This window comes from Bos grunniens, chromosome 4, assembly GCF_055505025.1.
Source record: "Bos grunniens cultivar Pamir isolate PY7600 chromosome 4, Bosgru_T2T1.0, whole genome shotgun sequence".
Classification (NCBI taxonomy): domain Eukaryota; kingdom Metazoa; phylum Chordata; class Mammalia; order Artiodactyla; family Bovidae; genus Bos; species Bos grunniens.
The window spans coordinates 110791226-110814062 of record NC_141168.1 but is presented as its reverse complement, the minus strand read 5'-3'; the positions used below and the strand labels follow the sequence as shown (position 1 = coordinate 110814062).

Sequence of the window (22837 nt, the reverse complement as noted above, 5' to 3'; positions counted from 1 at the left end):
TAAAGCTGCAAGAACTGAGGTGGCCCTGCCACTGCCTGGGCTCTGGACTGCCTCTGTGGCAGTCTTCTCCCACGACCTGTCTGCCCCAGATCTATACATGCAGCAAAATTGTTATAAAAACCCCAACCTTATTTTTGTGGAACTTGACAAGCTGATTTTTAAAACTGCTTGGACAACAAAGGGCCAAGAATAGTTATGACACTCTTAAAGGGGGAAAATCAGGTGGGAGGACTTGCTTCTTGGTATCAAGACTCATTATGAAGCCACAGCAATTGAGGGGATATGGAGTTGGTACAAGAACACACAAATAGATCAGTAGAAAATACACAAGTCCCAGAAACAGACATTTGATTATGATATACAGATACTTGATTTATGAAAAAGATGGGACTTTGTAGTGTTGGGGAAAAACTGCTCTTTTCAATAATGATGCAGAACAACTGGACAAGTATTTAACTAGAAAATATGGAAGATATATCCAGAAGGTAGTAAAGAGAGATAAGGAGATGGAAATTGTAAGTCAGCACATGGAAAATTTAATGGACTAACATATATCTAATTAGAGTTTCAAAAGGAAAAAGTGAAGACAATGAAGCAAAAGCAGTATTTTAAAAATAATGAGGGCTTCCCTGGTAGCTCAGTGGCAAAGCATTCGCCTGCCAATGCAGGTTTGATCCCTGGTCTGGGAAAAATCCCACATGCTGCAGAGCAGCTACACCCGTGCGCCAACTGCTGAGCCTGTGCTCTAGAGCTTGGAAGCCACGACTGTTGAGCCGTGTCCCACGGCTACTGAAGCCCTTGCACCCAGAGCTCATGCTCTGCAACAAGAGAAGCCACGACAATGAGAAGCCCTCACACCACAACTGGAGAGTAGCCCCCACTCGCAGCAACTAGAGAAAAAGTCTGTGCAGCAACAAAAACCCAGCACAGCCAAAAATAAATAAATAAAATTATGAAAAAATTAACAATAATGGCTAAGAATGTTCCAGAACTGATGAAAAATATGAATCCGCAGATCCATGATGTATAACAATACCCAAAACAGAATAAATAAAAAGCTTTATCCTGAAATTATAGAACATTACAAACAATGAAAATATCATGAGAGCAATCAGATGGGAGGGAACACTTAACAAAAAGGAATAACAAAATGAGAAAAGAATTCCTAGCAACTTTGGTGAAAGTCACCATCAGTGTAGAATTGAGTATCCAGTCTAAATATGTTGATAATCAAATAGATGAATGGAAAAAGGAACCGATTTGTTTAAAAAAAAAGAAAGAAAGAAAACATGTAAGATGATTCTAAAGTATAAGATCACAGAAAGGTTGACATTAAGAGGATGAGACCCATGCATACATGGACCTTCATCTGTGACAAAGATGGCATTAATAATAATGGGGAGAGAATGGCTCTTGATTCTGGGTCAACTGGGAATCCATACAGAAAGCAAAAGATTTTTGACCCCTATCTTGCCATCCACAAAAGTCAATCTTAGGTGGACTACAGATTTAAATGTGAAAAGTAAAACAGTAAGACTTTTAAGTACATGATATTAAGAGGATGTTTTCATGACATGAGAATAGAGAATACTTTAGTAAAATACTTCAATATAAAAATACTTTTTATATTGAAGTATAGTAGTCAGAGAAGGCAATGGCACCCCACTCCAGTACTCTTACCTGGAAAATCCCATGGACGGAGGGCCTGGTGGGCTATAGCCCATGGGGTCCCTAAGAGTCGGACACGACTGAGCGACTTCACTTTCACTTTCTATAGTTGATTTACACTATTGTTTTAGTTTTAAGTCTACAACAAAGCGGTTTGGTTATACATATGTATATATTATTTTTAAAAATTCTTTTCCATTATAATTTATCACAAGATATTGAATATAGTTCCTTTGCTATGCAGTGAATTCCTCAGTTCAGTTCAGTTCAGTCGCTCAGTCATGTCCGACTCTTTGCAACTCCCATGAATCGCAGCACGCCAGGTCTCCCTGTCCATCACCAACTCCCAGAGTCCACTCAAACTCATGTCCATCGAGTCAGTGATGCCATCCAGCCATCTCATCCTCTGTCGTCCCCTTCTCCTCCTGCCCCCGATCCCTCCCAGCATCAGAGTCTTTTCCAGTGAGTCAACTCTTCACATGAGGTGGCCAAAGTACTGGAGTTTCAGCTTTAGCATCATTCCTTCCAAAGGACACTCAGGAGTGATCTCCTTTAGAATGGACTGGTTGGATCTCCTTGCAGTCCCAGGGACTCTCAAGAGTCTTCTCCAACACCACAGTTCAAAAGCATCAATTCCTCAGCACTCAGCTTTCTTCACAGTCCAACTCTCACATCCATACCTGACCACTGGAAAAACCATAGCCTTGATTAGACGGACCTTTGTTGGCAAAGTAATGTCTCTGCTTTTCAATATGCTATCTATGTTGGTCATAACTTTCCTTCCTCCTTACTGTTTATCATAATGTATTATTTTGATTAAAGGAGAATGAATTCTTAAGTTGACAGAAAAAGCATTGTTTGTGATAGTAATAGATTGGCAATAACATAGAGGTCCATAATAGGAGACATATTAAATTATATTATTTCCATGCATAGATCTAACTTCAATAGGACAATAACCATGCCAGACTGGACTGTGGCTTAATCAGTACCCTTTTGGCTTCTGCTTTAACTGAGTGTTAGTGAAGTGAGTGAGTCATTCAGTCGTGTCCAGCTCTTTGCAACCCCCTGGACTATATAGCCTGCCAGGCTCCTCTGTCCATGGAGTTCTCCAGGCAAGAATACTGGAGTGGGTAGTCATTCCCTTCTCCAGGTATCTTCCCGACACAGGAATCAAATTGGGGTCTCCTGCACTGCAGGCAAATTCTTTACCATCTTTGCTACCAGCGAAGCCCAAATATAATCGACTCTTTGTGGCCCCATGGACCATAACCCACCAGGTTCCTCTATCCATGGAATTCTCCAGGCAAGAATACTGGAGTGGGTAACCGTTCCCTTCTCCAGGGGATCTTCCTGACCCCGGGATCAAACCCAGGTCTCCTACACTGCAGGCAGATTCTTTACCATCTGAGTCACCTATCTGCTCACTTTAACAAAACACCTGAGTATTAAAGGTTATTAAAATAGTCCTTGTCCGAATGATTCTACTCAAAAGTTTCTCAAAATGTATGGCTTAAGGCTTTAATTATAATTTCAATTATGGCTGAGCCCAAGTAATTGGATCTATAATTTTCTATTTCTATGATGTGTTTTGTCAGATTGTAGGAGAAAAACCACCTGATTGGAGCTGGGCCTTTGGCTGGAGGAACCAGTCAGTCTGCAGCAAGAGAACCAAGGGCATAAATCCTTAATCTCACTCTCCACTTATCTTCTGCTGCTGTTTCCGTTGGCTGAGCCCAGGGGAAGCCAAAGAGCATGAGAAACACTTAAAGATGTCCATATTGTTCAGCCCCCAGGGCAGAAAGCAGAATCAGAAATTTCAAAAGGGCCATAAATGTTTCCTAACTTTGTATGTAGAATCTGTTTCCTCACCTCTTGAATCTCAGGTTGGCCATGTGACTTATTTTTGGATAATGGAGCATTAGCAAACATGATGCAAGCAGAGTTTTGACAGATATTGGAACTTACAAACTGGCTTCCCAACAGTTCTTAAGACCCCTACCTATGTGAAGAAGTCTGGGCTCGCCTATTGGATGATGAGAGACAACTGACTTGTCACTCGAGCTTTTAACTACCCGACACTCCAAAGCAGAGTGACCCACCTGACCACAAATTGCTGGGGGAACCTTGCCAGGGCTATCAGAGGAACTGTTCAGCTGATCCAACTCCGAATGGCTAACCCAGAATTGTGAGTAAAGTGAAAGGAATTCTTTGGCAGTCCAGTAGTTAGGACCTCACTCTCACTGCCGAGGGCCTGGGTTCAATCCCTGGTTGCGGAACTAAGATCCCACAAGCTGTTTACATTGCCAGATCAATTTCAAGATAAGTATATCAAGTTCCATAAAATCTCTTGCTTGTACTTCAGTAAGTATTGAATTAAATTTATAAATTAATTTGGGAAAAAAGTGATATATTTATGTCATTAAGTCTTCCTAGTTAATAATGTGATATAGCTCTATTTCTATTGGGAATGATATATGTTTCCTATGTTTCTTCTTTCAGTTTTTAAAATATTGGTATACAGGAACACTACTAATCTTTGCATGTTGATTTTGTATCCAGCAATTTGATTGGACGCTCTTATTAGTTCTAATAACTTTACACATTCTCCTGGATATTCTATAGGGACAATATCATAAATACTGGCAATTTTTGTTTCTTCTTTTCCACTTCTCTGACTCTTGTTTATTCTTATGGTCTTAATACATTTGTTAAGCCCTTCAGCACCATGTGGAGAAATGACAGCTGCTATCTGTCTTATTACTTTAATCTGCTAATGTGGTATATTAATAGATTTTCTTTATTGAACATGTGGCATTTCTTGGATAAATCAAACTTGGTCATGATAGATTACTTTTTCTGAATTAAATATAACATTTACTCAGAACTTTTATGCTTTTAAGAGTAATTTTGCTAACAGTTTCCCTTTTTTGTACTGTTCATGTCCAATTTTACTGTCAAGGTTATACCATGCTCTTAAAACAAACTGGGTAGCATACGAATTATCTGCTTCTTAAAGCATTTTGAATATTATAGGAATAATCTATTCCCTAAAGGTTCTGTAAAATTTGCTTCTTCATTGTTCATGCATTTGATTTAATGGTTATTGGTTTGTCCAAATTTTTTTTTCTTCTTGAGACATGTGGGGGAGTAACTGCTTTCTCCTGACCTCAGGTTTCCATGTGGAAGAAAGTCTACTCATGCAATGCCCTTAGCCTAGAGTCTCCTCCACTATACCTCCTCTACAGACAAGAGGAGAGTTGGATGACAGATGAACTCAGCTCCTTTCAGGAGCTGGGTGAGCCATAGACCATATGGTCACAAAGAGTCAGACACAACTGAAGCAACTTAGCATGCACACACGTGGTTATCTTCCATAGAATAAGAGTGCTGAATAACTTCTGGGGGAGCCAAGGCTGTCCATCCATGACAAAGTAATTATGTCGAATTCACTGGTGAGTTATTACAAGTTCACTTAGCTGCACACCAAAACCACTATCTCTAAACTGCTTTACCAGTAATAATTGTGTTACTTTGACTCTTTTCTACTTGGTTATAGTTAATGATAAAGAACTTGGGAGGCGGGAGTGGCGGGGGGAAGGGTGTCATTCTTTACCACAATTTGCAACATCTGGTGCATTGGCTGAACATTTTGAAAAATAAATGCAACTAGAGAAATTGAGACTATGGGGTGGTGAGGGTTCATGTTTTATAGCTTTAGAGTTTTGACCTTGGTATTTTATAGCAGCCCAGATTGTGCAGTTGGCTTTTGTGGGGATAGCTTCCTCAAGTGGCTTCAGCTTTTGTGCTTTAGTAAGCATGGCAGACCTGGGGGTCGTGATGTTGATGGGTCATCATGGTTTATGGTAGTTGTATCCTCAGGTTTCTGGCTGTTTTTCTGAAAAAGGGTTGGTTTCTTGTTTTCATTGTGGTAAAATATACATACAATTTATCAGTTTAATCATTTTAAAGTGTACAGTTGGTAGCATTACATACATTTACATTGCTGTGTGTAACAAAAGGGTTGTTTTTAAAAGATACAGAATTGGACAAGGGTTGCTTGCTCTGGTCTCCATGTGAAGGTCCCTACAGATTGACCATGAATACTGCACCCAGTTTGGACTGGTATTGGAGGAGAAACTGACTCAGAAATGAGGTGTGTGTGTGTGTGTGTGTGTGTGTGTGTGTGTGTATGAATATATTCACACACACACACACACACATATATACACATATCAGGGAGTTAGAACAACCCAAAGGAAGATTAGATGCTGGAGAAGCAAGTATGATGTCCCTTTCTTAGAGATAACAATGATGCATATCATACATTTTTGAAAAAACGAGACCATGCATCATCATCTAGTGTGGTAGCTAGTAACCACATGTGGCTATTTCAGTGTAGGTTTAATTAAATTAACATTTCACTCTTCAGTCATACTGGCCACATTTCAAGTGCTGAGAAGCCACTAACTGACTGACTACCCTTAAGTGCTGACTCCCTTACTGAACAGTACAGATGTGAAACATTTACATTATCACAGAATATAAATCATAGTTAACATACCATGATTTGCCATCAAATATTTGAAAGTTTACCTTTCATGCCTGAAAAATATCCCACTGAATGATGTGCCATCAATTATTTGACCATTCCTATGTGAATATTTTTAAGACGGACACACACAACTAAATAACACTCTAAAAAGCTATATGATATAGTCTCCCCTCATTATCACAAGCACTGAGAGTTTCATCTTAAATATGGCCAATTTGATAGGCAAAAATAGATCCCAACTTCTGTTATCCTAAATATTAATTAGCTGAACAGTGACCCAATGTAATTTGTTACAGAGCTGAAAGACACAGTGCAGCTTGGACAAATTACTTCCTAGACTGTGAAAAAAGCGACGTGCGACAGGATGCACACGTGCTCAAGGTGGGTATCCCAGGGACATGGGACAAAGGGAGGACACGCAGAGCTGCGGGTGTTGAGGGGAAACGGAGAGGGAGATAACCTGGATTTGGCTTAGAGGGTCGCTGATGTGAAGTCAGAGAGCTTCGCGTCACCTGGAGTCTTCCGCTGGCGAGTCCGGCGGCGGGCGCGCCTGCTGTTCGTCTCGGACGCAGGCCTGGCCCGCGGCGACAGTGGCCCGGCGCCTGGGCTCCGCCGCGCCCGCGCGTTTGTGAGCTGGCCCCGGGTCACGCGAGAGCCCCCGGAGGGGCCGCGCGCCGGCCGCCGCGTGCGGAGCCGAGAGCGCGCGTCTGGGTCCTCAGCTTGAGCACTGGCCTTTCCTAGGGAGACGGTTCTGACTGAGTGGGTTGGCGGCCGCTCTGGCTTCTGATTCTAAAGAGCAGCCGGAGTGTAAAGTCACTGGGTAGGGCTTGACCCTCAGAGGTTACCACACGCTAATCCACTCTGGTTCAACCTGATGGAGAGTCGTGCTCTGAGGTGCTGCTCCCCAGCCTGGTTTTCGTGCCTGCGCGGTAAATGGCAGGTGATACGTGGGAGCGGCGGGGGTGCGGACAATGGCATTTAGTAACATGGAGGACGCAGCTTGTCACCAAACCATCTCACTTGATTTGACCAAACCGCTTCGGCACCCTCTTTTGTTTCGGTTACTCCCAGGCCATTCTTCAGGCCAGAGGAGGCTCCCATACCATGAACCAGGCTGAAGGTGAGCGACTGGAGCTCTGGATAACGGAGTATGCTCAACTCCAGGAGGTGGCGACTGCACCAGTGTTTAAAGGGGTCCGATGAAAGTGAAAGTGGAGAGTGAAAAAGTTGGCTTAAAGCTCAACATTCAGAAAACGAAGATCATGGCATCCGGTCCCATCACTTCATGGAAATAGATGGGGAAAACAGTGGAAACAGTGTCAGACTTTATTTTTCTGGGCTCAAAAATCACTACAGATGGTGACTGCAGCCATGAAATTAAAAGACGCTTACTCCTTGGAAGGAAAGTTATGACCAGCCTAGATAGCATATTCAAAAGCAGAGACATTACTTTGCCAACAAAGGTTCGTTTAGTCAAGGCTATGGTTTTTCCTGTGGTTATGTATGGATGTGAGAGTTCGACTGTGAAGAAGGCTGAGCGCCGAAGAATTGATGCTTTTGAACTGTGGTGTTGGAGAAGATTCTTGAGAGTCCCTGGGACTGCAAGGAGATCCAACCAGTCCATTCTGAAGGAGATCAGCCCTGGGATTTCTTTGGAAGGACTGATGCTAAAGCGGAAACTCCAGTACTTTGGCCACCTCATGAGAAGAGTTGACTCATTGGAAAAGACTCTGATGCTGGGAGGGATTGGGGGCAAGAGGAGAAGGGGACGACAGAGGATGAGATGGCTGGATGGCATCACTGACTCGATGGACGTGAGTCTGAGTGAACTCCGGGAGTTGGTGATGGACACGGAGGCCTGGCGTGCTGCGATTCATGGGGTCGCAAAGAGTCAGACATGACTGAGCGACTGATCTGATCTGATCTGAGACCTAGAGGAGTTGATTTGAAGGCGGGGCTGCCTTTGAAGTTTCCAAGAAGCGTACTGGGGAATGAACATGGGCAGGAGAGGTGGCTGAGCTTTGAGAAAGGTCCTGAGGTGAGTGTGACCTCCTTTCAAACCTCATCATCTAGACAACAAGACAAGGAAGAAATACAGGACTAATTTAGTCCTAGCCTAATATAACCAATATAACAGTATTATCAGAAAACCGGAAACATTTGTAGAATATGAGGATGTAATTGAAGAACCAGATCAAAGAGCTTTTAGAAAAGGAAGGAAAATAAAAAACTTTAAAGGGGTCATCCTTGGACTTCCCTGATGGCCCGGTGGTTAAGAACTGGCCTGCCAGTGCAGGGGACATGAGTTTGATCCCTGCTCTGGGAAGATCCCATGTGCCACAGAGCAGCTAAGCCTCTAGGCCACAACTACTGAAGCTGCACCTAGAGTCCATGCTCCCCAGTGAGAGGAGCTAGCTCACTGAGAAGCCTGGGTACCACATGGAAGACCCAGCATAGCAACCCCTCCTAAAAAGAATGTAAGAAAAAAAGAATTCCCTAAAATTATTTTAATTCTTAATTTTTGCCTATATGAAATTTATGGGCAGGATGTTGCCAAGGTATTTCCTTTCCATACTGATAACCATGTGCCTAGCAAGATGCTTTGTGGGTTGCTCTACCTTTGTCCATTTTTCAAATGGCATTCTTTGGCTTGATTCTTATTCTACTCTTCCTGGGTGGCTTTAAATCTGTTCCTGTAGTTTCAATTGCCACTCCTGCTTCAGGCCAGGGGCATCTCCACCTACATGTCCCTTAGGCACCAGGATTTTCAACACATTTCTTCAAACCCTCCTCCTCCCTTCCCTGTCTTAAGCATTGTTGTTGTGTAGTCACTAAGTCGTGTTTGACTCTTCGAGTGACCCAGGGAACCCAAGGATCGGACCCAGGCCTCCCACATTGCAGGTAGATTCCTGGGTCAGGAAGATCCTCTGGAGAAGGGAACGGCTACCCACTCCAGTATTCTGGCCTGGAGAATTCCATGGACTGTATAGTCCATGGGGTTGCTAACAGCCAGACATGACTGAGCGACTTTCACTTTGAAGTGAAATATGAAACCACATAACCTCTAAATATGTGGTGGTACTCAGGTTACACAGTATAAGAAAATGAAAACATTTACATTTCTGTTAGGAAGTTTGTGTCTTAAGCTTTTTATTTTTATTTTTTTTTCTCTTAAGCTTTTTAAAAGATAGAAAACAAATACTGTTTTTATTACAATCATGTATGTTTCTCCTTCATTTGTATTTGGAACCAGACTGCCTTGATATGAATCCCAGATCCACGGCTAATTAGATATGTTCTTCCACAAGCTACTTAACTGTTTCTCCATCTGTTAGATGGGAATAATACTAACTGCTTCAGTGATTGTTATGAAGATTAAATGAATTAATATATCTAAAAGTGCTCTGAATAATGCCGGGCCTATAGTAAACACCATTTTAAAGTATTAGTTATTTCTATTATTTAACTAATGGGGAAGTAGCTTCCTAATTTTCTGCTTATCTTTGGTGCCCTTCCAATGGATTCTGAACAACCAGTACTTCCTTCTGTCATAGAAATTGTCTGAATGTACTGAAATTGCTTTTCTCACCTACACCTTAAGATGTCCAAAATACATTTCTTTGCCTCAAGTACTCTTATTTCTAAGAACTTCCAGGGCTTACCCCTCTTTTGCTTTAGGTCCTTTCCAGTCTGCTTATCCCTGCCTCTTCAAATATCAAGTATGATCATAGAGTTATTCTAGCTTTATGAATACAATAGTAAAGAGGAGTCATACCATCACAGATGAATTTTTGTTGAGGTACTATTTTTTGCATGTACTCACACCAACTTAATTTTTAAATTTCTATACACACAGTACAGCAAAAATGATTTAAATTCTTCCCATTTTCATCTTACTGAAATAATTTCACTGGAAGTGTTTTTTTCTGTTATAAAGTAAGGGACTGATTAATAAATCAGTTTTTTTTTCCATATATCAAATTCTTCTAATTAGTTTTTACCATTGAGTTCCTCAGGATCAAAATAAAACCTAAATTTTATTATGCAATCCTTTATTATATTTGGTCAAGGACTATGGGTAGTTTTACTTTGTTAAATATTTCCATCAAGTCTTTCTAGAGTCAATTTTGGCAATTTTTAATCTTATAAGATGTGGTTCTTCAGTACATTTTCTTCTTTGTAATGCAGTCATCATACAGTGTTACTTATTCTGGTATTATTTCTATAATGGAAATTCATTTGCTGCGATTTGGATAAACAACAGTTTGAATTCACTTCTTAGCTAAAAATGAGAAAATTGTAATTCCTCTCATCAATTCTCCAAGACCATCCTTGAGGTCAAAACATCTTACCTCATCTCCTCTCCCCTCAGCTGTCTTCACTCCTGCTTATTCCTTGGACACCAGCTCAAGCAGCGCTGGCTGGAGGAATCCTCTCCTGATGTATTATCAAGTTTCCCTCTTTTTGCTTAAATAGTAATTTTAACTTTTATATTATAATTTATGTGAGTACTTTGCCTCTCTCATTAAACTTCAATCCCTGAAGGCAGAGTCTTTTTCTTACCACTGGCTCCCTGGCACATAAAAGGCAATCAAATTTACTGAAAGAATGATGAAAAGGAAAATAGTATCTTTCACCCTCAGTGCTCACATACTCCTAGGCACTCATTAAAAGCTGGCTGCATTTCCCCTTTATTGTTTACTTCTGGGTTGTTATGGTCTGACAATAATGCATTTTATCCCTACTAATTTTGAAATTGACTTAATGCTGTATATTTTTAAGCTTTTAATAGCCATGCTACTCTAATAGTTTCCTCTTCCCTTTTCCCAGTGCTGCCATACTGTACAACTCCAGGAGGGTACGTGGTATTAAGTAGAGGAGGGAGTTATTTGATGCAGCAGAGATGTATCCTCACCTCCCTCTATGAAAAAAAAGGCATTCAGCTATCTCCTAGAGTTAGTTAGAACAGCAATTCTAAACCCTAAGCTGTATATAAAAATCACCTGGGATACTTTAATACAGAAATGCTTGGGCCCTACCTAAAATTATTGAGTCATAAAGTAGTAGAACTCCCCATACAACATTACTGCAGAGCCAGGGTTGGGAAACACTGGGCTGTAAGCACAGAATGAGTGTAGGAGAAATGGATAGATATTAATCTGGATAGGTGGGTTAGCATATTCAGTACTAAGGAACTGGAATTTAACTTTACACGCAGTGAGGAGGGTTTTCAGAGGGTAATGAAATAACTGGATCTATAAGACAGGTGTGGAGAAACAGGTGGGCAGAAATGTAGACTCTGAGTTGGGAAGCCAGGGGAAGATGTTACAATGAGCCCAGGAACAGATGGCAATGACTTGAACTATGGTGGTTGCAGTGCAAACACAGGCAGGGAACAGGAAGGACTCACAGGACATTTGACAGAACTTGGTAAGAGGAATGTGTAGGATGATTAAAGGCAGAAAAGCTATAGAACACTCCCAAATTTCCAGGCTAAGCAGCCACATGCAGTCTGATGCCATTAATCAGACAATACAAGCATTAAGAAGAGAATGGGGCAGGAGATGGAACAAACTGCTTCCAGCTATGATGAAATAGATGTTCCTTGTGTAAACCACTGACGGGGAGCTGGAATAGCAAGAAATTAAGATCAAGAACTCAGAAGAAAGGCTGAGGCTAGAGTTTTAGGTCTGGGAGTCAACAGAGTATTTGGTAATAACTGAGGCCACTGAAATGGATGAAACTGAGCAGAGCACTGTCTATGTAGTCAAAAATGCTTAGCATCGAGTTAAAGATAAATCAGGGCTTCTCATTTAATTTACTGAACCACATAATCTTAATAAAACTCAGCAGACCACCATTAAACATACACAGAAGTCAATCTGAAGAGTAGATGATGATATGAAAAAATTATCTGCAATGTGTGGGCTAATTTTAAATGTGACTGTTGAATCTCTGAACTGTCTCTGAATTGAATACAACAATTCTTGGAATTGGAAAGCCTAATTTCTGGAAAACTTGGAAAGCCTAATTTCAATATTAAATAGCAGATTAATCAAGTTAGCTACTCATATGACATCAGTGCTTCCCTAAAGAAAACCACCAGATATTTGGTGATCTACTTCCTACAATGTAAAGGCAATATTACACCATTGTGCCAACTCATAAAAATACAGCATGTTCTTAATAAATCAAACAACTAATACCAGAGACTGTCCCTTAGTCTATGTGTCCATGTGTGTATGTGTTTGTGTGCCAGGAAGTTTGTATAATTTACTTAACTTTAATAATACAAATTCATTTCTGGGTCTGGAATTGCATCAACAGAAAACAAACTAAAACTTAAGAAAAAATTCACAGGCCCTGCTATTTTGAAGACAGTGAATGAACCTGTCTAGAATGAGTCCCTGAAATCCTTGTTTTTAAGAGGTACTCAGATAATTATGATGCAGGAGTTTCAATAACTATAATAGTTTGAGATATACTAGCTTATTTTAACTAAGTATCTTAACATGTGAAAAATGTTCAAAGATTACAAAAACACATTTTAAGTAATAGTGTTATATATGCTTTAAGTAGAAAACATTTTCTTTATTCAGATGTTGACTTTCTGTATATTTTGAAATGACACAAACATAAAGATATAGCAAACCTGTATTTTTAATTTCATCATATTCCCCTCTAAATTCTTTATCATTTACCAAAAATAACTTTTTTAAAGCTTACTGTTTTGTCTAATGTTATACAGACTATCAATCTACACATTTTTGTGTGTTTCTCTTAAAAATTAACTTATAAGGATATTATATAAAACTAATTGGTATATCACACACCAAACATGAGTACAGATTCTGTACAATGTAATAGTATATATATATATTACAAGAGACTAAATGCCTTGTTAAAAGTAAGGTTAAGAAATCTTTCATGGAAAAAATCTACATCACAAAATGTGGTGGCTTGAGTATCAGCTGGTTTCCTCTCATGAATTTCTTTCCATGGGCATTAACTGTCCATTTAGCTTCATCAGCAGTTTTACCACAAGGCCGGCCTACAAAGTAAAATACATGTCAACAATAAATTTGAAACATATAAAAATATGTAAATGACATAAATGGCAGTAGACACAGTGTTCTCTATTTGAAAAGGAATTTTTCATTGTTATAAGAGTGCAATAAATTATTCAGCTAAGTTTCTTGCTTTGTTTAGGAAAGACCTGCCTTTTTACCTTGGTCTTAAATAATATTAATTTCACATTAGAAGTTTTACTTGAAGTAAAATGGACTGTCATTTTTTAAGAAAGAAATAATTTTACTAATACAGTAGAGTTTATTACTATCATGTAAATCAAGAACTGATTAGGTACTTACCTGTTTTGTATGTACTATAAAGCTCATTTTATTTTCCATGCTATGGATCTGAAAACATGAATCAGCATCTCCCAATTGCCACATAAAGCAACCATATTTAAGACTGATGAGTAAAGCCTGCAACATAATTGGAAATCATTAATATTGAAATATTTATTAAAAACAACACCTATCTTCTCTTACTATCTACACTTATCTAGCCAGGTCTAAACAGAATGGTTCACTTGGTAACTTGACATAGCCTGCAGCACAGAGCCACAGCAGACTTCTTGAGCAATGATACTCTTTTTATCAGAATGACAAAATTATTTGAAGATGCCCATTCTGTGCTATGTATGTATATTTATGCACACACACACATTCAGCCATGAGAAATAAGGATATCCTGTCTTTTGCAACAACACGGATGGAACTGGAGGACCTTAAGCTAAAGAAAGACAAATACCATAGGATGATACCACTTAATATGTGCAATCTAAAAAAGCCAAACTCATAGAAACAGAGAGTAGAATGGTGGTTATATCAGGGACTGGCGGGTGGGGGGAACTGAGATGTTGGTCAAAGTAGTACAAACTTTCAGTAATGAATTAAGTTCTGGGAATCTAATGTGGGGCATGGTGCTTATAGTTAGCAATACTGTACTATATGTTTGAAAGTTGCTAAGAGAGTAGATCTTAAATGTTTTCACCAGAAAACATAAATTATAATTATGTGATGTGATAGAGGTGTGGCTAATGCTATAGTGGTAACCATTTTGAAATAGGTTAAGTATAACAAATCAACACACTGTATGTGCATTTTAAACTTACCCAATGATGGGAAAACAAAGATGCCCGTTCTATCAGTGGTTTTCAAGAAAATTAAGTGTACTAAAAGTTTACTTTCTGCAGGTTAAAAACAATTCCTTTTACTATATTCAGTACCTTTTGAATATTCATACAGTACTTTCAGATCTGAAATTTATTTAATGTGGTAAAATTGGTGACTTAGGCAATTTTGTATCACTGAAAATAAGTACACTGTTATATTTATAGTAAGTGAAAGAAAGTGGAAGTCACAGCTGTGACTGACTCTGAGACCCCATGGACTATACAGTCCATGAAATTCTCCAGGCCAGAATACTGGAGTGGGTAGCCTTTCCCTTTTCCAGGAGATCTTCCCAACCCAGAGATCAAACCCAGGTCTCCTGCATTGTAGGCAGATTCTTTACCATCTGAGCCATGGGGGAAGCCCATATTTATAGTAAATATCAGCATTATTTTAAAAATCAATAATATATCCTTCATATATTCAACAGAACTATTTAAAAAACAATGACAGTACCTTGTACCTACATGTTCTAAATAATGGTATATTTAAATAGGAATCCAATATATTTGATTATTTAAAAAATAATTATCTCCTAGTAATAACTTGTATTTTCTTACCCTAAAAATAAATATATTCTTTGCATACATATATAAAAGAAAATGTTCATGCCATCCTTTAAAATAAGTATATTTAGAAACATTACCTCTCCAGGACTAGCAGTTCTTAACATAATGATTGTAAATAATAAACAAAGGATATGCCAGAAAGATTATGATTTAGGGCATTTTGAAAGTGAGGTTCTGTAAGTGAAACATAATGTAATTAATTTACATGTGTATACCATGTCTAATAGGAAAATAATAACATTTTGCTTACAAATAACTATACTTATAAAATATAACATATGGGTAGGATCTGCTAAGATAGCTATTTACACAAAGTACACACTGAAACAGAGTTTTAAATGCAAATAAAGATATTTTTTCAGATGAAGGTGTTTACTCCATTTAAGCAAGTCTGTCATATTTACCGTATAGACACCTTAGGTCTTGCTCAATCTAAGACAACTGACAACAAGCTGACTGTTCTCATCTTTGATGGTTTGAAAATCTTAGAGCTTTTATAGTGCCATAAATTTACCTGTAGCTTACAGAGCACGCAGGTAATGATTATGTGGCGAGAAAACATTATTATCCTTGGTTTCAATCACCTCTGTATATACCCAATGACAGCATTTCTATTTCTAGAAAAAGCAGATTCTTAATAATCCTATTATCATCCTCTGCCTGCTACTGCTCTCTCACTCAATTCCTGGAACAGAATATTATTCATAGGATGAAATGTTATAAGATATTACTGAACCATCATTTGAATACTATATAAAGCTTTTTACTGTTGCCTAAATTTGGAATGCTACCAAAAGTCAAACATAATACACAGTTTAGAGAAAAGGCTCAGTGTTACGCCCATGGCATCACCACCAGATCAGTGAAGAAGAATTTGCAGATATTGATATAAAATGCTCTAAAATTGCAGAGGAAAAATTTCTTGAAATGACAAGGGGAATTTCTTTCATTTCCTTTAACAAACAGTACAATAGGGAATAAAAAAGTAGTTATAAGCTAATAAGAAACAGTTTATATTTTGTATGAATATAATAGTCTAAATAGAAAATGATAGGCAAATGACTCAAAAACAAGCCAATATCAAAGACTTCAAAAAGTCACGTTCCAAGTGAATTACTGAAGCCAGTCCCTCTTCTGCATATGTCCCTGCACTGTCTTTCTCTCCATTCACAGGCATATCTAATAGTATGGTAACATAACTGCTGCCATAACAATGATTCTGAGTTATCATGAAACTACCACTGGGATATTTTCAGAAGTTATGTGATTACATAAATAAGACTTAAATGATGAAAATAAAAATTAGGTTTACAGTGAAATTTCCTAATCTAAAATGCCTTTTTACATAAGCTTCGCTTCAGTTCAGTTCAGTCGCTCAGTCGTGTCCAACTCTTTGCGACCCCGTGAACTGCAGCACGCCAGGCCTCCCTGTCCATCACCAACTCCCAGAGTGCATGCAAACCCATGTCCATACAGTCGGTGATGCCATCCAACCATCTCATCCTCTGTCATCCCCTTCTCCCCCTGCCCGCAATCTTTCCCAGCCATCAGGGTCTTTTCCAATGAGTCAGCTCTTCGCATGAGGTGGCCAAAGTATTGGAGTTTCCGCTTCAGCATCAGTCCTTCCAATGAATATTCACGACTGATTTCCTTTAGGATGGACTGGTTGGATCTCCTTGCAGTCCCAGGGACTCTCAAGAGTCTTCTCCAACACCACAGTTCAAAAGATCAATTCTTCCGTGCTCAGCTTTCTTCACAGTCCAACTCTCACATCCATACATGACTACTGGAAAAACCATAGCCTTGACTAGACGGACCTTTTTTGGCAGAGTAATGTCTCTGCTTTTGAATATGCTATCTAGGTTGGTCATAACTTTCCTTCCAAGGAGTAAGCGTCTTTTAATTTCATGGCTGCAGTCACCATCTGCAGTGATTTTGGAGCCCCCAAAAATAAAGTCAGCCATTGTTTCCACTGTTTCCCCATCTATTTACCATGAAGTGATGGGACCAGATACCATGATTTTAGTTTTCTGAATGTTGAGCTTTACGCCAACTTTTTCACTCTCCTCTTTCACTTTCATCAAGAGGCTCTTTAGTTCTTCACTTTCTGCCATCAGGGTGGTGTCATCTGCATATCTGAGGATTAACATTTCTCCCGGCAATCTTGATTCCAGCTTGTGCTTCTTCCAGCCTAGCATTTCTCATGATGTACTCTGCATATAAGTTAAATAAGCAAGGTGACAATATACAGCCTTGATGAACTCCTTTTCCTATTTGGAACCAGTCTGTTGTTCCACGTCCAGTTCTAACTGTGGCTTCCTGACCTGTATATAGATTTCTCAGGAGGCAGGTCAGGTGGTCCAGTATTTCCATCACTTGGAAGAATTTTCCACAGTTTATTGTGATCTATACAAAGGCTTTGTCATAGTCAATAAAGCAGAAATAGATCTTTTTCTGGAACTCTCTTGCTTTTTCCATGATCCAGTGGATATTGGCAATTTGATCTCTGGTTCCTCTGCCTTTTCTAAAACAGCTTGAACATCTGGAAGTTCACGGTTCACGTATTACTGAAGCCTGGCTTGGAGAATTTTGAGCATTACTAGCGTGTGAGATGAGTGCAATTGTGCAGTAGTCTGAGCATTCTTTGGCATTGCCTTTCTTTGGGATTGGAAAGAAAACTGACCTTTTCCAGTCCTGTGGCCACTGTTGAGTTTTCCAAATTTGCTGGCATATTGAGTGCAGCACTTTCACAGCATCATCTTTGGATTTGAAACAGCTCAACTGGAATTCCATCACCTCCACCAGACCAAGATGGTGGAATAGAAAAGCTCTGAAGTGTTCTAACAGGTATTCACAGTCCAATCCATACTTCATCCTGCCCCCAAATATGTTCTTGTAATTAATTCAAATTTTCAAAATGAACCACTTGTTTCAGATATTTTACTTCCTTTTAAAATTTGTATCTTTTTCATTTATATCTAATTAATTTTTAAATAGATAATACAATCACAGTTAAATTTTTTTTAAGTTGCAAAATGCTATAAAGTGAAATGTCTCCCTTCTACTCCTATGCAGTTACACAGTTTCCCTTCTCCAAAGGCTTTAAGAAACTTTTTATCCATACAAAAGCACCACAACACGTATTTATATAAATCTAGTTTTCACTTGCCCACATTTTTTGAGGTATAACGGACATATGACATTATATTAGTTTCAGGTATACAGCATGATTCAGTATTTGTATATACTGCAAATATTGTTAACATTCATCACCACACACAGTTAACACACTTTTTTGTTGTGATGAGGAATTTTAAGATTCATCTCTCAGCAACTTTCAAATATGCAATACAGCATTATTAACTAAGCTCTATACTACATCCCATGACGTATTTTACAGCTCAGAGTTTCTATCTTTTGACCCCCGTTACCTATTTTGCCCATTTCCCAACTCTCTGCCTTTGGCAACCACCAGTCTGTTCTTATTTCTATGAGCTTCTTTGTTTTTTTAAGATTTCACCATACACAAATGAGATCATATGGCATTTATCTTTGTCTGACTTACTTCACTTAGCATAATGGCCTCAAGGTCCATCCATATTATTGCAAATGGCAAGACTTCATTCTTTCTAATGGCCAAATAATAATATTCCATTGTGTGTGTGTGTGTGTGTGTGTGTGTGTGTGTATAACCTTCATACTCATGCCTTACATACACAGGGATGACTCTCTGAGTACTGGGGCTTGCCTTTGTAAATATCTATCCTGTGCAAAAAGCTGCTCCATACGTAGGAATTCCCCCCAACAATCCTGTAAGAACATAACACACACACACACACACACATTTTCTCTAGCCATCTGTCCACTGATAACACTTAAGTTGTTTATCTTGGCCACTGTAAGTAATGTTTCAATGAAAAGGGATGTGCGTGTATCTTTCTGTGTTAGTGTTTTTGTTTTCTTCAGTTAACTACCCGTTACCACCCATTTTTACATGAATGATAGCATATTACATATGGTTCAGCACCAAATATATCTTAGGGATCATTCTACACAAAAATATTCTTCATTCTTTTGTATGGCTGCAAGGTATTTCAATGTAGAAATGTACTACAATTCCCTATTGGTAATCATTTTGTTTTCAACCCCCATCCTCTGTTATTATAAATGAAATTGTTCATGTAGCCTACTACTGTTATTTTAAATATTATATATATAGTGTGACTGGTCAAAAACAGCTGAAACGATAAAAATCTACCTTAGTTTCCATGTTGAGGAGATGAAGTCCTTTTATATTCACACCTACATACACAGGGATGACTTTATGATTACTGGGGCTTGCCTTTGTAAATATCTGTCCTGTGAAAAAAGCAGCTCCATATGTAGGAATTTCCCAACAGTTCTGTAAGAACATGCGCTGTAGGTGATGCATTTCTTTACTGACACCTTCACTTGTACTAAGATTCTAAAAACAAAGTAAAATAAGGAGATGTGAAAGGAGAATGTACCTTTAACAATCCAAACAGGTCAACTAAACAGTCTCTAAAATCAAGGGTAACCCAAAGAATAACATGTGTGACATTATCCCAAGGGCACTTTTTCTTCTGAGATCTATTAAAAAATAAAAATCAAGGTCTAAAAATAATGCTTATTTATTACATTTTAAGTGCATGGATAAAGACAGTATATTATTTCATATTTTTAAAAAATCTCTAGCACTTACCACAGTACCAGCATATAGAAGGTAGTCAGTAAAAAATTCTATATTGTTAAAAATAAAGTATCTTGCTACTTTTTCTTTCAGATATGTGAACTATAACTTTTTTATTTCAGGAATATAAATTTAATGTACCTATGTTTAAAACATATTAATAATATTAACAAAATGTCAACTAGGCTATGTCTTTTTATTTCTATTTAACAGCTTACCTTGTATTCATGAAGTATTCGGTTTGTCCAGTGAGGTGCCTTACTTTTCAATTTGGTAATAGGTACAATAGATTTGAGATTTTCTTCACTGTAAGCAAATATGCCAACATTTAAAAAATAAATTATCTTTAGTAGCTAAAGTAATATAATCATCTAGATATAAATGGTTTTAAATGATTTTTGAGCTGAAAAATACTATACTTAAAATATCAGAGAACTTGACATTTTAAGCAAGAAGTCAAGATCCCAACATTGTTCAGTCTAGAGAAATGTTTCTTCTTTCAGTAAGCACAAAATATTTTTGAATACTGAAAACTACAATAAACAAACTTTAGATGTGCTAAACTTCAATGTTTTTTCACAACATGAAACATGAACTAGTTTTTGGGTGGGATTCTGAAATGTGTCTGCCTTATAACATTTTTTTTTTTTTACTACTTATCTAAGTAAGGTTTTAGTGAACTTATTTAAACATACAGTAAAGAAAGACAAATATAAAGCATATCACACTATATTCAAATATAAGAAAAATAACCTTGGAGAGAATATAACTTAAAAGAATGCATTACTATAGGTTTTCTTCTCATTCCATGCCTTATGTTATTTAATTCCAAACCAGTGTCTAAATAGTTCTTAATAACATATTTCTAAACTTCCTTGGTAAACTGAATCTTGGGCACAGCACAAGACCATGAATTATATTAAATACTTACTTTAGGAAACCTTGTTTGTGTTTCTTACTCTCGTAATTTCCATAAACTATCTGCAACAGTAGACTTGCCAATGTTATCAGTTTAGCATCAGGAGCTGTATAAAAGCCCTTCAATAAATTATATCTGGCTTCATCAAAGAGAATAAGAATAGCTAGTGGGTCTTCAATCTTAAACGAGAAAATACAGTATGGTTATTAGGCCACAATTTCCTGTTATAAATGTACAACTTGTCACTCACATGAAAAAGCAAAAGCTATGTAACTGCATATAAATAAGCTGGTTTTGCTTTAGAGCAGAGGTTGACAAGTCGTTTCTATTAAAGACCAGACAGTATTATTTTAAGCTTTGTGAGTCATAAAGTCTCTAATAGAGTGACTCAACTCTTCTAGTTTAGCACAAAAGCAGCTGTAGACAATACATCTACAAATGTCAGAGTTCTACTAAAACTTTTTATACTGATTCTGAAATTTGAGTTTCATGAAATGTTCACATGACATGAAATATTAATTCTTCTGAATTTTTCAGCCATTAATAGCTTATAGGATATACAAAAATAGGCAACAGTTCAGATATGGTAATAGGCCAGTTTGCTAACCTCTGATTCAAGTCCAGTAAAATTATGGATATGAGTGTGAGTAATTTGTAGTACAATTTTACTTAAATTCTTTATATTCCTCAAACATCCTTCTAAATTTTATGCTTCACACAACATAGTAGTGAACCACAAAGAAGATGAAAGAAGTATTGTCCATTCCCAGAAGGATACATGAAGTTTGAAAAGAGCTTAACAGTTTTTATTTGATAAATAACATGAAAGGAGAGCATACTTTAAGTTTTAAAAACTAAAGTTTCCCTTAATCTGATAAGATTAAAAAAGACTGAAAAATGCTACCCCACAGAATACATTTATACCTGGAATAATATGATCACCAATTACAGATATTCTAAATAAATACTTGAGTATTTCCATATATGATCCAAAATGACCCAGATTCCTTACAGTAAAAAGTTTTGTTGTCTTGCTAACTAAAATAACACTCCACACAATATTTAAAAAATTGAATCAGAATTTCATGGAGGAAAAAAGATAAGGGGATTGCTCTTGATTAAAAGAAGCAAAGAGGTAACAAATACAAAGCATGAAGGTTGACTAGCTTCTTCAGTTGAGTGTTTTAAGAGACTGAGAAACGGGGCGGGGGGGGCGGAATCTGAATATGGGTCTGATATTAGATATTATTGTGGAAAATACTAATTTTATTAGGTTGACAGTGGTTCTGTAGTATGTACAGTACATCCTTGTTCTTATAAGATGATGTTAAAATATTTAAGGATGAAGTGCCATGATGCCTGCAACTCAATTTTAAACGATTTACAAAGAAAAGAGAGGAAAGGTGAAGCAAATATAGTAAAATGTTAACAATTAGTGAATTTAATGAATGGTATATGGTATGAATTTTATTACTTTTTCAACTTTCCTATGGGTTTTTAATTTCTGAAACTAAATGTTGGGAAAAAGTGAAAGAAAATATTTTTCTAGTTAGTAAAAACCGACTTAGTGAATTTGAAGAATTTGAATAGAGAATAGTTATAATTCCTAATAGTGTATTCAGGGAGTATTAGTCAACAACCGTTCTTTTTAAATCAAAGTAGGCTCTTCTTATCCTAAAATAATTCTAACCAAAACAATGCAATTCTTCTATTTTTCAGATGGTAAAAACAGGAATTTCTCAATTACACAGGAGTGAAAGAATGTACCCACTTAACCAGATGATGATATTCTGACTCACTGTAAGTATTCACTAAACCTTGCTTCTTTTTCAGTTGAACCTACTTTACCTAAGTGGTAGTATAAAATGCAATTAATTTAATGTCCAAGTACTATCATTATTATTACTCTTTCTCTACCAGCCAACTTTGAAAATATTTAAGTGAAGAAGGAAAACAGGCTGAGTATACTTAGATTACTTGCAGATTTCATAGATCTATCACATTTTGTTTAATCAAAGTTGCCACTTTACCTATGTTTTAAGTGTAGAATTTAGTGGCATTCATTACATTCATAATGCTGTGAACCATCACCACTATTTTCACATGTCAACATCCAAACAGAAATTCTGTAACCAGTAAGTCCTCACTCCCTGCGCATCTCACCTGTGCTAATCTCTA

The 22837-nt window shown here is 37.6% G+C and overlaps 1 protein-coding gene and 2 long non-coding RNA genes across 15 annotated transcripts in view; 1 reads left to right on the top strand and 2 right to left on the bottom strand.

The window, feature by feature from the left end:
• LOC147374689 (uncharacterized) overlaps positions 1 to 22837 on the top strand; it is a 65450-nt gene that overhangs the window by 37261 nt on the left and 5352 nt on the right. Inside the window, exons 2-4 of the long non-coding RNA XR_015163024.1 lie at positions 6520 to 6604; positions 7295 to 8261; positions 22379 to 22459. This is a non-coding gene — a long non-coding RNA (uncharacterized LOC147374689). The remainder of the gene's footprint in view (positions 1 to 6519; positions 6605 to 7294; positions 8262 to 22378; positions 22460 to 22837) is intronic.
• LOC147374690 (uncharacterized) lies at positions 1822 to 6847 on the bottom strand. The gene is made up of 2 exons (XR_015163025.1): positions 6684 to 6847; positions 1822 to 2355 (listed from the first exon to the last, which is right to left on the bottom strand). It is a non-coding gene; the product is annotated as an uncharacterized LOC147374690 (long non-coding RNA).
• The window catches only part of KRIT1 (KRIT1 ankyrin repeat containing), a 40303-nt gene continuing 30259 nt past the window's right edge, over positions 12794 to 22837 (bottom strand). For all 13 annotated transcript variants that reach the window (XM_086397947.1, XM_086397941.1, XM_086397950.1 and 10 more), the window contains 5 exons: positions 20672 to 20838; positions 19959 to 20046; positions 19288 to 19494; positions 13594 to 13710; positions 12794 to 13274 (listed from right to left, as the gene is read on the bottom strand). In XM_086397947.1, coding sequence (XP_086254073.1) covers positions 13206 to 13274; positions 13594 to 13710; positions 19288 to 19494; positions 19959 to 20046; positions 20672 to 20838 — 648 coding nt within the window. In that variant the 3' untranslated portion in view covers positions 12794 to 13205. The remainder of the gene's footprint in view (positions 13275 to 13593; positions 13711 to 19287; positions 19495 to 19958; positions 20047 to 20671; positions 20839 to 22837) is intronic.